The following is a 16,262-nucleotide window of genomic DNA, read 5'->3' as shown; positions in this document are numbered from 1 at the left end:
CTGGAGGCAGCTCACCTTTCCCTTTACAATGCTTCTCATCAAGCAACTACAATGTTCTACACTCACTAAAAAAAAGCAACATTCCAGAACTAATCATCATATATCTCTCAGATCACATACAATCCTGCTTAAAATGTCACAACTAAGGAGACCAGGTGGCTCTCAAACTCTTTCAAGGACTTTCACTGTTGAACCTCCGTCCAGGCTCAAACTAGTAAGCAGGACAGGGAGTGTAAACTACAGAAATTAAACAGGGCTTTTAGACGGTTTGTTCCTTTAATAATCTTAAAGGTATGCCATCTGTTCTCCCCCACCCCTGCAGACAAGGGGTGGCAAGTGCGAATTGGACGGAAGGATAAGCCAAGGGTAGCAGGTTCCTTTCCCTCGATTACACCTAACCAAGAAACATGCAGAGACTTCACTTCTTAGTTGTCTGAAATGGGTGGCAACCAGTCTGAGACAGTGCTTTCCACAACCCCCAACAAAGAGATGGCAAGGGTTATCTACAAATAGGCACTCCCACAAGATGCAATAAGATACAAATCATGCTACTGGAGAAGCCAGTGCAACACAAGCACAGGTGTAGTCATCTCTTCCAAAGTGAATTGCTATCAAACCACAATAGCAGTCAACTAACAGAGATAAAGTCTTTGTTAAGGGAGTCAACCAACTCATTAAACATCTCCCAAACTCATGTCTGTATCCCACTGTAAAATGAATGCAATCTACTGTCATACCAAATCCAATGCTCATTCTTACATCATGCCTTCCATCCCTACTTGGATATACTCAAATAGCCAAGACACTGGCACTCAATGACAGACTGGTCCCAAATACACCTTTTTGACATCTTCCCTTCATTTCTCTCAAAGTTATTAACCAGTAAAGTACCCAACAAGCTCAAAAAAGTATTTGTTATACACTATATGACAATCAATGGTATCACCCTTCTACAGCCACGATGATCAGGGTGTAGGCCATGATGAAACTTACACACAGCTACACATATAGTGGAGGAAAACCTTCACAAACTCTACAATGGTCACCAAGGCCTCCAAGTATTACATAGTGGGACCCTACAACATTTATGAACACATTATTTCAAACCTACCCGTAGGATCCAGGAACACCAATTCTATCCAAAAAACAAAAATATTTTAAATCAAGCCCACAATCTAATTTAACATTTAGTTTATTTTAGTTTAACATCCAGCATTAGAACAATAAATAGTAATGTATAAACAAACACCAACCCTAAGCTGAAAATCCCTTTGCAATGTTCTCTTTCAAAAACAAAGATTCAAGCAGACAACAGGTGCACAGAGACCGCATTCTCATTAAATGAAACCAGTCTAGCCTGGCTTCCCACTGAAGGAAGATGCATATACAACACAGCCTGTATCACCCACAAAGCCCTACATACTAATAACCTAAAATATCTAGAAACGCAACTATCGAAAGCAGGAAAAGGCCAGGTTCGGAGAGGCTCCAACTCATCTTCTCATACCTCGTAACTTAAAAAGAAATCATTGCAGGCATGCTCCTTCTCTGGAAATGCCTCCAAGATTTGGAACTCACTCCCAAGGGACCTACGTACGCTACAACCCCTCTTTTTCATGCTTCAAACAGGAACTCAAATCTCCAATACTCAACAACTACTTCAACATTATTCACTAGTTGATATACATAACCCTACTTTGAAAACAATTCCGTCCGGAAGACCTCCTTATCCTACTGACTAAGCAGACTCAAGCCTGTCCCTTTTACTTTCACCCAAATGCTGGACTGCTATATATTTATGCATCCATACTGTGGACTTCTTTACTTTTTTGTTTATCTTATGACTGTTTTAAATCCAAATTCACTTTCATCATGTACTTCTTGTAAACTACCTCTCAAAATATGTAAAAGCGCAGATACTCTTGGGTCTAGACAGCGCTATACAAAATTCAATTATTTATTTATTTTTTTAAAGTGTCCCTTTAAGGCAACAAGATGCTCCAATGCCACACGTGTGGTATAAAGCATTATATAAAAATAACTTTTTAGTTAAGGCGAATATTTATTGCTTTGTTTCAAACAGGGAAGAATTTCCCTTCAGCTGTGCCATCAGTCACCTACCCAGCTCTGCTAGACAAATGTCCCTGCACTGGTGAAACAGTCCAGGAAGTGGCAGTCATCAATAAGCAAAGAACTTAGGGTTTGGAACATGTGTCTTTACCCAGGACTTGTTGGTAAACATTGACACTCCCATCGCAGTCACTGCCACCGTCAGTAAGAGCCATAAAGGGGACTTTGTCTGTGGGGGTCCTTCCTCAGCGTCAACAAGTTGGGACAAGTTGGCACATCCTTTGACAGGCCAGAAAACATGCAGGAGCCGGATAGACACCGCATTCATTCATCAAGTTTACACTGAAGGTCAGGAGCCTTACCTTTTTAGGCTATAAGGACAACATTAGGGTTACAGCTCAGCCCCCTCTATCTGGCCTGAAAGGCCACCCACCTAATTCAGAGATCTAAAATAGGAACAACCGCATATCTTCTTCTCAAATACACCCTTGCCAAGAACTTGCAGCTTTTGAAGAGAACCTTTTCTTGGGCTGTGGTGCTTGTAGCTCTGCATTTGTGAGCCCAGGTTCGGTTCCTTTTACTGATGCAATTGGAAGCTAAGGTGGCATGGTGTGCAAACAAACTATTTACTGCGATGCGACCCCAAGCAATCCAGTGGCTGAGATTAATTCAAGCATTTCCATCCATCACCATTTTGTATACTTTAAGGAACTGGAAATGACAGCAGCCCTTATGACCTCCATCCCAGCAGGTATTGTTCACAGAGGAACTGGGGGGTGAAGTGCATTCCCTACTTTGTGTCTGTTCCAAACTATAGCTAGAAACACTAATTAGTGCTCCATAGGTCCCAAGGTGACAAGGCGAGCCTGTAGTCACACTTCCATCAAGGTCTTGCCTGGTTTAAAAACCTCAATTAATGTCACCAGTACCTGCTTGCCTATAGAACACTAATTAGTGTTTCTTTATATATTTGTAACAAACGCGAAGTAGGTGTATGGTTTACATTTGGCAGGCAGTGTCTGTGATTGTATAGCACTTGACACTTATTATAAAGTAAGGAGTGCAGGGCTAGACTGGCCGTAGCGGGCATCGGGCAATTCCCAGGTAGGCCGAAGGGTGGGAGCCGGTTTTGTACCGGTGGGGGGTGTTTTTGTTGCTGGGTGCCAGTTTTACAGCAGTGCTGCAAAAATCGGCCCCTTGTAACAAAAGCGCAGCAGCAGTGTTCCAGCCATGGCAATTACGTCCGACCGTCGCCATATTTCAGTGAAGATGAGAACTGTAGGCCTTTGTATTCTGTTCATTTTCCTTGCCTGCTACAACACTGACCACACTTCATATTTTTCAGCTTAGCATGATCCTTAACAGAGGAGATACAGCAGCCCTCATTCTCCTAGACCTCTCTGCAGCATTTAACATAGTCTCACACCCATCCAGCACTTGCATGAGAGTGGTTTCCAAAGACCCACTCCCTGCTGAATCTGCTTCTTCTCAATGGATAGAACAGAAGCTGTCAGCCTGGCACCTTGCTCCGTGGAAGTCCACAAACTAATCTGTGGAGTGCTTCAAGGTTCATCGCTCAGTCCCACCCTCCAACACAGATATGATCCTCTGGACAATTTCATCTGCGCGCATGACATCAACATGATCCTGTCCAATACAGACAACATGCAACTCATACTCTCCTTCTTGGATAAGACCCTAACATAAGAAACAAGTTCACCGCCTTCATGACCAAAGTCACTAGCTGTATGAGAGCCAACTGTTTCAAGCTCCACACCGACAAGACAGAAATAGTGATCTTCTGCAAGAAAACCTCACCAAAGGTTTCCAACTGGGGACTGGCCAAACTGACCCACACCTAGCACCCATGCCAGGAACCTCAAAATAATCAGAGAAACTAAACTAGACATGACTGCACAAGTCAACACTGTCACTGCATCCTGTTTCCACACATTGAAGATGCTGACGACCTTCAAATGCCTCCCATCACCCATGCCCGAGTCATCAGCACGCTGGACTAAAGGAAGCATGAAACAGCCTCCCACTCCACATCCAAACCTACTCCTCTCTTCTTGAATTCCGCAAGAAGCTGAAGACCTGGCTTTTCAATTAACCAACCTACCACAGGTAAGGCTAATAGGGGTGCACACACACCAGCTCATCGCCAGAATCCCCTCGTGAGTGATAGTGTGCTTTAGAAAAACACATAACATTTAAACTATTGGCCTTTGAGTTCAGTTACTCATTTTTCCTGTAAGTATCGAAAAAAGTTGGCTTCATGTTTGTTTTAGACGTTGAACTAGTGTAAACTTTGAACACTGCAGAACTGCTGGCCTTGGAAAGCGTTTTATAGTTCAATCTTTAAGAGCAGACTACATAAACTGAGGCAACCATCAATCCTTCACATGTAGGGTGAAATCTTACTTACCGTGCATAGCTCAGGTCTCCTGCTGCCTTCAGTGGGAGGTACTGGGTGACAGAGCAGGGGTGCGTGAACAGAGAGGCTTCAATCTGAAACAAGGCAAAAAAGTGAATAGGAAACAGGGTTTAAAAGTAAAAACAAGGAGGTATAGTGCTTGAACCAGTATGAACTGAAACTCTGCTTCCTGCTTTTATCTATTTGATTCCTATCTAGGTGCGTTTTATTTGGCATCAATAAAACCACAAAATCACTTCAACCCACCTCTGTAAAAACAGATCCTCTTTACCCTATTTCAATCAACAAAACGTTTACAGGCAATATGACTCGGATAGAATCTCCATCGAAGGCAGTCAAGCTGGAGACTAAACAGATCTGGGTACCTGGAGTACACATTGGTGACCTGCGTACAAGGCATGGTATGACAATTTGTCAATACTGATTTAAAGTGCAGATTTGGCAGGGTGGGGATGTTGTCCTAATCCGGATAGTAGGATGGTTTTGGATATTTTGATGTTCTAAATCCTGAATACAAATACTCTGAACCTTAAAACTATAACTGTAATAGATAGGGAATAGAACTAAAACATAACTGCTTCCACAGTTCCTACTAAGATTCTACCTGGTTGGTTGGATGCACAAACTGATTTGAGAGACCAACACATGACTCCTGTGCCTTCTTTGCAAAAACGTGTACTTTTGAAACAACAAAAACAGAAACTTTGTTTTGCCATCACTAAACAGGTCTCTGAAAGGGAATTTGTGTTGCGGTCCTGAGTTCTCATCAAGAAACCTGTTAAGGTCAGGAAAGGGGAGTCTGTTTTTTCTCTGTCCAATTTTACACCAGGCTTTTTGGCAGCTGGGTGCGGGAGGAAGAGGAAAGATTTTTGCAGACCTCATCAAAGCCTGCAAGGGTAGTGGTGATGTCAGAGAGGTCGCTTCACAGCTCAGATATTTGTCATCTGCGTAGCGAGAAACTGCTTGAGTTCGATCCCCTAGAGGTATCCTCCAAACCATCCTTCCCATGTGTAAGTGATTAGCGGCCAGGAAAATGGCAAGGGGAAGTTGGCAGCTCTGTCTTGTGCCCCTGTGCAGCTCTATAGCAGCGGTGGTAAGCCTCCTGGTCCTAACCCTCGCCATCGGTGCATCATACAGGAGCCAAATCATTTTAAGCACGCGATTCCCCAGGCTATAGCGCAAGTAAGTGAAAAAGATGGGCCCAATTTAGAGAATCAAATGCCTCCTCTTGATTCAGCACAAGGCAGTCTGCTTGAGGCCATGGTCCTGGGCCAGCCTCCAGTATATAAAAAAAACCTATGGAGGTTCAAGGATGTGCTCCTGCCAGGAACTAACCCGTTCTGGTCACTATGCACCAATCGAGGAATCAAAGGAAGATGGTGTTCTGCCAAAATCTTACTGAGGATCTTGTCATTTGTATTAAAATTAGTTAGTGGGCAATACAAGGAGATGTTGTAAGCATCCCTGCCTGGTTTGGGAAGGAATATTAGTGTGGTAGCCCTAAAGTGTGAGATGATGGCCTTCTGCCACCACTGCATGATAAAAAAATTCCAGGCGGGAGCATAGAAAGTCTCAGCGAATTCTATCGGGAGGCCGTACGGGCAAGGGGTCTTGTTGGTGGCAAGGGAGAGGATAGCTTCCTTAATTTTCTCTACGGAAATAGGCAGGGCGATCTCCCTTTGTTGTTCTAGTGTGATTTGGGGCAAGGCGAGATCTTGAAAAAAAGGCTGCAATGGCCTCATCTGTGGCGTACTGCTCAGGGCTGTAGAGTTGTGCATAGTGTGTTGTGAAGGTTGCATGTATGCACACTTGTGTGGGCCCACGTGTTGTGCCTCAGGCAAAGAGATGGCGTTGTGGATGGGGAGGGCATCGGATTTGTCCACATAGCATGCGCAGCTTAGTTGACGCAGTGGAGCTGGTCCATCAGGGCGTCAAGCTCTGACCACGCCATCAGGAGCGTTTCATTACTGGTGTCCAGAAGAGCCCAGGCTTTCAGATGAAGCAAAGAGTCCTTGCTGTTCCACAGTTTACTAATCGTGACCTTAAAAGCGTCCCATTCAATAGCTCAAGACATAGCAATACAGGCATTGATTTCAAAGTAAGATTAGATCTGCCCTAGTAGATTAGCCCTGGTCTTCAAATAAAGAGGGTTGAAGATGCCAGGTGGGCAACAGGGAACGAGAAGCTGCCCATCTTATACCGGCAAGCAGCAGGTTGGATTTGACACAGTCCGGCACAAGTAAGTAACCTGAAAGAACAAAGTCCAGGTTACTCTGTCTAGCTGCACATATAGGATGTGTTGGATTAGGAGGGAGTAAAAGGAATATACCCGGATGCCCGAGTGGTGTCTGCGCCAGACGTCTTTTGAAGACCAATTTTTAAGCCAGTGCACAAGATGTTGAAATGCTTCGCAGTCTGTGCCTGAGACAAAGAAGGTAAGGATCAGTCCAACACCATGTCTAACACACAGTTAAACTCACCTCCGATCAGGATAACTCAGCTCAGTGGGTCAGAACCCCAGACATGCAGTGAAAGAACGAAGCCTGGTCCATATTAGGATCTTATATGTGTAGTCTTTTATATGAAACGGCCTTTACGACGACATTGGGCATTCCATGAATTGAAATTCTGCAGGTAGTGTATACTGGGAACTGGGCCCATGTAGAACTTGACTTAAACGGGCCCTCTCTGAGAAAATTCCGTTGGGAAATGGATTAATGCAGGGCTGTGTCCTGGCTACCACATTGTTCTCCCTATTTTTAGAAGATTTTCCAGGAGAGTTGGCAGCAACACATTCGTTCTCCCCGAAAATAGGAGGGAGACATGTGTCGTGCCTAATCTATGCAGATGTGGCAATTCTGGATGTGATGCAAGTAGGCCTTCAGAGGAAGTTAAAAAAGTTTAATCATTATTGCGAGGCTAATAAATTGGAGATGAACATAGGAAAAACAAAGATAATTATGGTTTGGGAAAAAAGTAAACCGTATCATTGGCAGCTAGGCAACAGTAGAGTAGGAGGTTGTGTCCTCCTATAAGTATCTGGGCATGACATTTACTAGTCAGTTAGGTTGGACCTTACAAAAAGAATCAGTGGAGTCGAGGGCATTAGCTACGACAGGGGGGACTTTAAAAAGACTTATGGCGGCCCCACCTGGTCTCCCCTCTTAACCACTTATAACGCAATGGTCCCAACGCAATATCTTTATGGGGCGAGCTGTTCACCATTAGTATGGAGGGAATTTGGGACAGATGTGAGAAAAATAGACAGAATAAAACTGTTGGCCCTCCCTAAAGGTGCAATGTCCCAAGCAATCAGAATGGAAGCAAAAATTGCAAGCTTGGAACTTCCTAGCCTTTAAATCAACTCTGTTTTTGGGATAAATTATTGGTCCCAAATACCCAGAAGATATCAGCCTGCTGTGCCACTGAAATAGAAACAAGACAATTACAGTGGGCAAGGAAGGTAAAGACAAGATTGGCAGACATTGCAGGAGCCTTAAAACTAGAGTTAAAAAGAGCCGAAGCCCTAATCTCTAAAGCAGAATTCAAATTAGCCTGTAAAAAAGAATCTAGACTAGCGGACTTTAAATAGGCAAGGAACAAACCCTCGGCACAATACATGTTAGACTCATGGGAAAATATGAAGGTATTCCCGTATTTAATCGGCATTACCGGATGCCTGGTTACTACTATTAAAGTTACGTGCAGGATTAAATAGGAGTCATGTAAGAGCTGAGAAATTTGAAGCCATTTTAGATCAAGAGAATAACTGCACATGTGGACTGCCGTATCATAGTCTTAACATTCATGTTTTAATTGATTGTCGTTATTTTGATAGGCCACGTTGCTTGATTTTAAAATCTTTAAAAGAAATATAATACCGATTGTCAAAACGATGCACTACAACATCTCTTAAGGATGGAATTTTTTGATGTGACTTGTGCACTGGCTAAGTTTCTTAAATATTGTTTGGATTAGTGTCTTAGTTTAAATAGTAGGGGTTCAGAGCTTCTAGTAGATTATGATGAATTGGTATGATTATATAGAAATTTTTCTTGTTTTTTAAGGGCTGTATGTTTTAAAGACGGTGTCTAAACATTAATAAAGAATTAACTGAACCGAACTGCAATGTATAAATTAAACACAGAGGGGGCCAGCATGCATCCCTGCTTCAATACTCAATAAGCTATTAGTCTCTTCTACTATTGTGTCATCACCAATCATAACGTGCATAGAGGTTTCTCGGCAGAAGTAGCATTGTGCGGAGGACACTGGGGCAATCTCCGACTTTCCTACAATGTTTTCCTGTTGACTTTATCAAAGGCAGGATGAGTAGTCTAGGAAGCAGGCATATAACCTCACTCCTGCCGCCCCCAATTACTCACCTGCCATTATGTTGAATTCCAGTATGATGCCCAATATTTTAGCACTTTTCAAAAATCTAAATTGGTGAATAAGCGAATTATCCTCGACCCATGTTTTCAAATCCACCAGAACGACCATGGCGAATAGCTTTACTTCACTAAAGGAGCGATCACTCTTTTTGGAGATGGGATGCAATATAGAAAGCCTTTCTGCGAATTGCCGGCGGCTGACTTCCTCGTTCTTCCTTCGCCCCGGAGGTTAAGCCCAAACCACTTCCTTTTTTTTTCTGTCTGGCATCCCTGGATGCCAGCCTTTAAATGAGGGAAGTGTATTACTGACCGTAATAACAGGATGAGTTTATTGGCTATATTTAGACAGTTTGCATTAGCGACCGTAAACAGTTTAAACTGCTATTAGGTATTTTATTTGAGTCAGTCAGCTGCTACAGCTGTACGCTGCATAGCTGAAATACAGCACTGTACGGCTGTGTTATACTAGCGCAGGGCAGGCATTGCGTGGAAACCTGCTCTAGCACCTCCAACTATCTTGCGCTGCAAATATTGCAGAACTCACAAAGTACCTCTTCATTAGCTGTTTGAACATGTTCAGCATAACATTTATACTTTTAGGATTTATGAGACAGCAGCAACAAGAACTTGTTGCAAAAGAAGCAAGGGAAGTCGGATACTGTCTGTTCTCTTGTTCGGATGCTTGATAGAGATCAAGGCTGGAGCCAGAAAGTGTCCTGCTAAGCGAGGCATACTGAAGAATCTAATGGAGGTCTTCTCAGCTACAGGATGAGCAGTTTACTGCTACAATACTTGCGAGGTTACACAATATAGAAATTCTTCATGTTATGATAAAGTTGTCAGTGCAGCTTTAAAAGCTATGAAAAGGCTGCAGTAAGAGCAGAACAGCAGGCAGCCATATGGAGATGATGGAGTTCCAGATGAAGAACAATAAACAAGAGGCTGTTACAGCCAAGGGCCCGACTTGGAAGAAATCATCCAACATTAAAAAAAAGAAAGTAGCCTTTCTAGAAGCAATACTTAATAAAGTACCACTGAAATGATACTGAAGACCTCCTTTTTCATTGTATAAAGGAATTATTAGCAAAGAGAAAGAAATTAAGTAGAGAGACCCTAAGTCACAGAAATCTTAGTAAGAGTTTGTTTTACATTGGTTTAATAAAACCGTTTCACCAATATGGTTAAGGTGAACTCTGATGGTGGGTTTTGTGACAAAGGGTTCAATGATGCAAAAAGATGCGTCATCATTAGATTCAGTGGATAAGAGAGTTGTTAGACCTGGCACCTTTTGGCGTGGTTTCCACTGTCTTTTTGCCACTGACCTCCTGCTTAGGTCTAGCCTAGTGCAGCGCGCATGCGCTGCTCTAGGAGATGACCTTTTGCAATCGGTCTGCTCTTTTCGAACAGTCGTGCATGTGGCGGCATCTACCTTGAGGGAGCGAGCAGCGGCGTGCAGGGGCCATCTGTTTCTAATTAGCATGGCCGCGCACGTTTGTTTACATTTCTCTACACTCTCTCCCCTGCCTGTCTCACCCTCGCCCTCCCTCTCAGGCGCCCCGTTTCCAGCTCTGGGCCCCGGCTGCGTCCAAGAGACTTTCACACGGGGTAGCATGGCTAAACGCTTGTGCTGATTTCTTCGGGTACTGTTTGTCCACACACCAGTGTTTCCCCATGATGTTTTTGCATGCTAATATATATATATATATATATATAGTGCTCGACTCGTTAACGAGCTCTTAGACAAGTGTCAAGTGGGTTTATTTATTTTGTTGCAGATTTATATTGCGGACACATTCCTATTGTTTTTGGTAGGCACGGGGATATTACGTGCTTTGCCCAGAATCACAGGTTGTGGGGGTCGACCAGAGGCTCGAATCTTGGTTTCCCTGCTTCAAAGTTGGCAGCTATAGCCTTGAGACCTCATTAGCAGCAACAGCTGCAGAACGACTGTGCCTGATTTTTGTACTTTGTGCCCACCTCAGAATGCAGTCAGTCTGCAGTGTACCTGAACTTTCATTACTTTCATTACGAGAGCAATGATGTGGGTGCACATTTGTTATTTATTTTTTGAGCAGAATAAACTTGCAATGTGGAGTTACATAACTGGCGAGTCCAGTTCACTGCAATTGTAGGAGAATCGAAAGTGGCTAACTTCCGTGCTTCGAAGTATTAGTGAAAAAATTCTGAATTGAAGGCCCCTACTGTTATCAGCATTCATAGCATTGGACCCGGTGATACCAAATGCCAGTGACGCACCACCCAGTTGAAAAAGCGCACTCCTAGCAATATTCCTGAGCTGTGATGGGTGCCTGCCTTTAATGAGCACTTCCTGCCCTGGTATTCCTTGCAGTTATCCAGCAGGGCCCGCCCTCTAACACATAGTTACCACAACCAGATTGAACTTTGTCTGCACAGAAAGGCGGCTTTTTCGGTGACCAATCTCCCAAATCAGAGCACTCGACAGGGAGGACTGCAAGGCAGCTTTATTAGCTGTGGTTAGATCGGAAGCAGTAATATCTTCCACCCTCCTTTACGGTGAGAACACATGCTTCATATATGCATATTTGTTATCGCGCAAATTTTGCCCGCTTTCATTAAAGCGCTTTACAACCTGAAAGACACTACCTTATGCGTTTTTCCATTTTTTAGTCACAGGGAAATAAAGAGATATGCAGTGAACCACAGAATGGTAGGCCGATGCAGGGGGCCGTATTTGCTTCGCTATGCTCTAAAATCAGCAGTTCTGGACGCTAATACAGTTTTACCCAGATTACATCATAGTTAACCTCTTTCCTTCCCTTATCTCCTTAACACCCTCCTTTGCTGCATGGCTCAACACTTACACAGGGTAATATGCAGCATGGGGTTATTCAGCAATAGCACTCCCTGACACAGTTATATTTGGCGATCTTCGTCTAAAGTATAAAAGCATGAATGCTTGCGTTCTCAGAAAAATGTTCGTTAGTGATGTATATTCATCTTTTTATTCTTTTATAAGAAATTTCCCAGCAGCAAATTATTGAAATCAGGCCAACACGTGTTTCGTCTGTACCACAATACGTATTCAGACTTTATCAAGGCTGGAAAAGACGAGAATATATATAGTACATGAGACTACACAAACAAGTTATCATAATTAAATATTAGAACAGATTAAGGTTACCTTAGTGTTAAAGAAAATATAGAATATTCAGGTGGAAAGAGAGAAAGAAGAGAACTAAAGCCAAGAACAAGACCATATCGCACCGTGAAACGTAGTCAAGTGCGAGGAGAAATCACCAAAGGACAGCAGACAAGCGTGAAACGCAACCCTGTGCGTAAAAAATAAAGAGAGAATCCGTGATGACCCTCAGACGTTTCAGTAGTTTTCTTAGTCACGCCAAAGACCAAGATAAAAACCAAATAAGGCCGAAAGATGAATGGGTGTAGAGTTAAGAAAACCTAGTGTAATGTGAGATAGTGGTCGAAAAAGAACACTGAGACACACCCATCGATTGCACAGATCAAAGTCCATTGCAGTGATCCTAAGGTAGTCAAGATCCCAGATTACACAAGAATCTGGAGAAAAAAAACGAAGAACTGTAGAGAAAGAGAAAGGGTAAGTAGTGCACACAGGCCAATGACATTAGCCTGACATGAACAGTAAGCTAAAAAATGAAACTGAAAATATAGCACTAGCTAATAATAAAAGATGTACCATATGTGTCAAACCGACAGTGCCCGAGATATACTGCTCAAGTGGTACTAAAGATACGGTCAAATATAAAGCAATAACAGGAATGACCGTAAAGTAATCAACATGTTGAGTGATATGTTAAAGAAACCCCTGAGTAAGACACAGTATGGGAATTGAGAGCAATATGTCATGAGTGTAATTGCACAAATATATACCATAACTATGTAAATAAAGTGGTCTAATACGGGCATGGGAAGTAACCGAAAATGTTATTAACTGTCGGTAGAGGAGTCTAAAGAATGTCAAGGTGACAAAAGTGCATACTCTTAACACTCACCTAGGCAACACTAAATCAGTTGAGAATAATGATATCATAATTGTAAATCTCAAGTGGTGACCGGTAGTATCTTCAATATGTCAGGAATCACGATAAAGCAAGACCTAGATGCAGCATGGCTAAACACTTATAAGTTCCCAAAAGCGATACCTATTGGCTATGCCAATGCTTGTTTTGACTGTGCGCTAGATTTAGTTTTTGCTGGCTTTTAGACTCAAGTGTAATGGTATTTTGTTTCTCCACAATTGGCCTATTCGATTTATTAGTAAGGCCCTAGTAGAGTGCACAGCAGGTATGTCCAGGGCCTGCAAGTGAAATGCTACTAGTGGGCCAGCAGCACTGATTGTGCCACAGCCCTGCAAACGTTGTGGACCTGCCAATCTCTGAATCTGGCTGCTATTGAGATCGATGTGATAGAAGGGTTTGAAATGCTTGGTATCGCCCTAAAGGACTCTAATGGGCATGTATTAACTGGCATTGTCTGTTATAGACCCCCAGGGGCCATTAACGTGCAGCAACAGTAGCTGCTGATTGAGACTATTAGTAACTTGGCAGTTACACACGCTAGATTGGTTGTTCTGGGTGACTTCAATCTGTGGTTCAATGGATCACTAGATTGTGGTTTTAAGAATCTACTTCAGTCATGTGAGGGTTTTAACCTTCATCAGCAGGTCTCTGAGCCTACCCACAAGGGTGGATATACCCTGGACTTAATTTTTGCAGAGGATCATATATTGGGAATGTTGGACATACTGCAGGTGGCCTGGTCCGATCACTACTTGGTTAAATTTCATGCATTTATACCGAAGGGTAGCAGCCACGCTACAAGGTAAATAAAAAACTATGTTAGCAGAGACTGGAAGGCTTTGCTACGAAGGGGTTGCACGCCCCCAGTGTTTGCTCTGGAGGATTGTTTTATGCCAGCTAGACATGTGGATGAGAATTATGCGACCTTCTGTAAACAGATCACTTCCACCCTGGATCAGGTCGCGCCACTGAAAAATCGTAGGAGAATAGGTAGACCCTCTGCCCCATGGTTTAATGATAAACTTAAAGATATGAAACTAGTCTGTAAACAGGCAGAGAGGAAGTGGAGGAGGAAGTATGAAGTTAAGGATAGGACCATTTGGAAAATAGCAATTGCCAGCTACAAAAAGGAGATAAATACTGTAAAAGCGGAATTCTTCTCCAACTCTATCCTAAATGCTCCTAATAATACCAGGAGTATCTTCAAAATAGTGAACAACCTGATGAATCCTGATTGCGTTAAGAAGCAGACACCCCCCTCCCAAGCTCTCTGTGATGACCTTGCCAGGTTTTTTTAATGACAAAATTAAAACTATCATGGATGGCCTTGGTAGGGACCCTGTGAACGAAGAAGGAGCTGGCCCAGAGTTTTGTGGGCAGTTGAGGAGGTCCTTTTCCGGTGCTAGGAAAGAACTCAAGACAGAGTATGATTTCCCTGATGGAATTCGAGATGCCCACTATGGAGGAATTTGGTCAGGTAGCCCTGGGTATTTCCTCAGGCTCACCGCTAGACCCTGTGCCTCACAAAATCTGGAAAGAGCTGGGAGGAGAACTGTTTCCTGTACTCCATCTTATTTGTAACCAATCCCTCAGCTCTGGAGTAGTTCCGAGTAGCTGAAAGTAGGCATTGGTAACACCTCTTTTAAAAAAAGGCAACATTGGATCCTGCCTGCTCTAAAAACTATCGGCCAATTTCCTTGCTACCTTATCCAACTAAAATCGTAGAACGGATAGTTAGTAGATCACTATCCAAATATTTGGAAAGTAATATGATCCTAGATTTCGTCCTGCACATGGCACAGAAACTGCCCTGGTGACAGTAATGGATGAACTGCGTGCACGGGCAGATAGAGGTCAAGCGACGGTTCTTATCCTGCTTGACCTCTCTGCCGCATTTGACACGGTGAGACTGAGGGAGGTGGGAATATTAGGGACCGCCTTGAAGTGGTTTAATTCCTTCCTCTCCGATAGGAGGCAGGCAGTGGTGATGCCCCCCTATCAATCTAATTTTACTAACACCTCACATGGCGTCCCTCAGGGCTCCGCGATTAGCCCGATGTTATTTAATATATATTTGCAACCTCTGATTTCGGTTATAAGGGCACATAACATTAACATTGTTAATTATGCGGATGACACTCAAATGATCCTCTCCTTGAAGGGGGAACACTCTACGTACCTTGAAGTGTTCCATAATTGCATGAGAGATGTAACTAACTGGCTAAGGGAAAACTCATTGCAATTTAACGTTGAAAAAACTGAGGTTCTCTATTGCTTCGCGGGTAAGGCTTCCCCCATGTTGCCCTCAAACTTTTGGCCTTCTAACTTGGAGTGTCCACCGTTGCCTGTCGACAAGGTGCGGAATTTGGGTGTCCTGTTTAACAACAAGTTGACGCTCGAATCTCAGGTCAATAAAACCGTGGGGAGCTGTTTTGTTATTATTAGGGCTCTCCGCAAAATGTTCCCGCTATTGCCTATCCATGCGCGAACATTGGTAGCCCAGAGCACCATCCTGAGCCGATTGGACTATTGTAATGCACTGTTGCTGGATTCTCCGAGAAATCTAATAGATAGGCTCCAGAGGATCCAAGCAATTGCAGCTAAATTGGTTCTTGGGAAGTCAAGACGGTTTTCGACCACGTCGGCTTTGGTTGAATTGCACTGGCTTCCAATTTTGCAGAGAAGCCAATTTAAGTCACTCTGCATAGCCTTTAAAGCTCTGCATGGATTAGGACCGGAACCTTTGCAGAGGAAATTTGCTTGGTATGTTCCTGAAAGAAGCCTTTGCTCCTAGTCAGCCAGCCTAGCGAAGGTGGCAAGATTTAAAAAAACAAAATCCGGAGGCAGAATTTTCAGTATTTCTGCCGCTCGATTATGGAATAAGTTTCCAGCGGAGATGACACTTTTGGTCGACCTTCTGCCCTTTAGGAAGAGACTAAAAACTTGGCTCTTTCCTAGTGCATAAGATAATTTTTTTTTTTTTTAGCGTTCTCCCGTAACATTAGTCCCTGAGTGCACGTATATGCCAGCGCCAAGATGCCTGATAGGTAATAGTGCGCTCTATAAATGCAATAAATAAATAAATAAATAAATAAATAAATTTCGACCTGGCAAGGTAGGCCCATGGGCAGGGTGCAGCATATTTAAAAGATAGGACATGCCCTGTTGTGTTTTACACGTCCTAGTAAGAAACTTCTAAATTTGTTTTTCATTACAGCAAGGCCTCTCTCTCACATAAGTTAGCATTGGAGCTGCCTTGTAACTGACAGAAAATTGGACTTTGGTGTCTCTGGACTCGCAATTTAAACACACATTTTAGTA

At 43.1% G+C, this 16,262-nt stretch overlaps 1 protein-coding gene across 8 annotated transcripts in view; it reads right to left on the bottom strand.

The window, feature by feature from the left end:
* TMEM209 (transmembrane protein 209) overlaps window positions 1-16,262 on the bottom strand; it is a 269,726-nt gene that overhangs the window by 197,632 nt on the left and 55,832 nt on the right. For all 8 annotated transcript variants that reach the window (XM_085653621.1, XM_085653618.1, XM_085653623.1 and 5 more), the window contains one exon: window positions 4,499-4,581. In XM_085653621.1, coding sequence (XP_085509747.1) covers window positions 4,499-4,505 — 7 coding nt within the window. In that variant the 5' untranslated portion in view covers window positions 4,506-4,581. The remainder of the gene's footprint in view (window positions 1-4,498; window positions 4,582-16,262) is intronic.

Source organism: Triturus cristatus, chromosome 4_1, assembly GCF_964204655.1.
Source record: "Triturus cristatus chromosome 4_1, aTriCri1.1, whole genome shotgun sequence".
In the NCBI taxonomy this organism is placed as follows: domain Eukaryota; kingdom Metazoa; phylum Chordata; class Amphibia; order Caudata; family Salamandridae; genus Triturus; species Triturus cristatus.
This window is presented reverse-complemented; position numbering and strand designations above follow the sequence as displayed.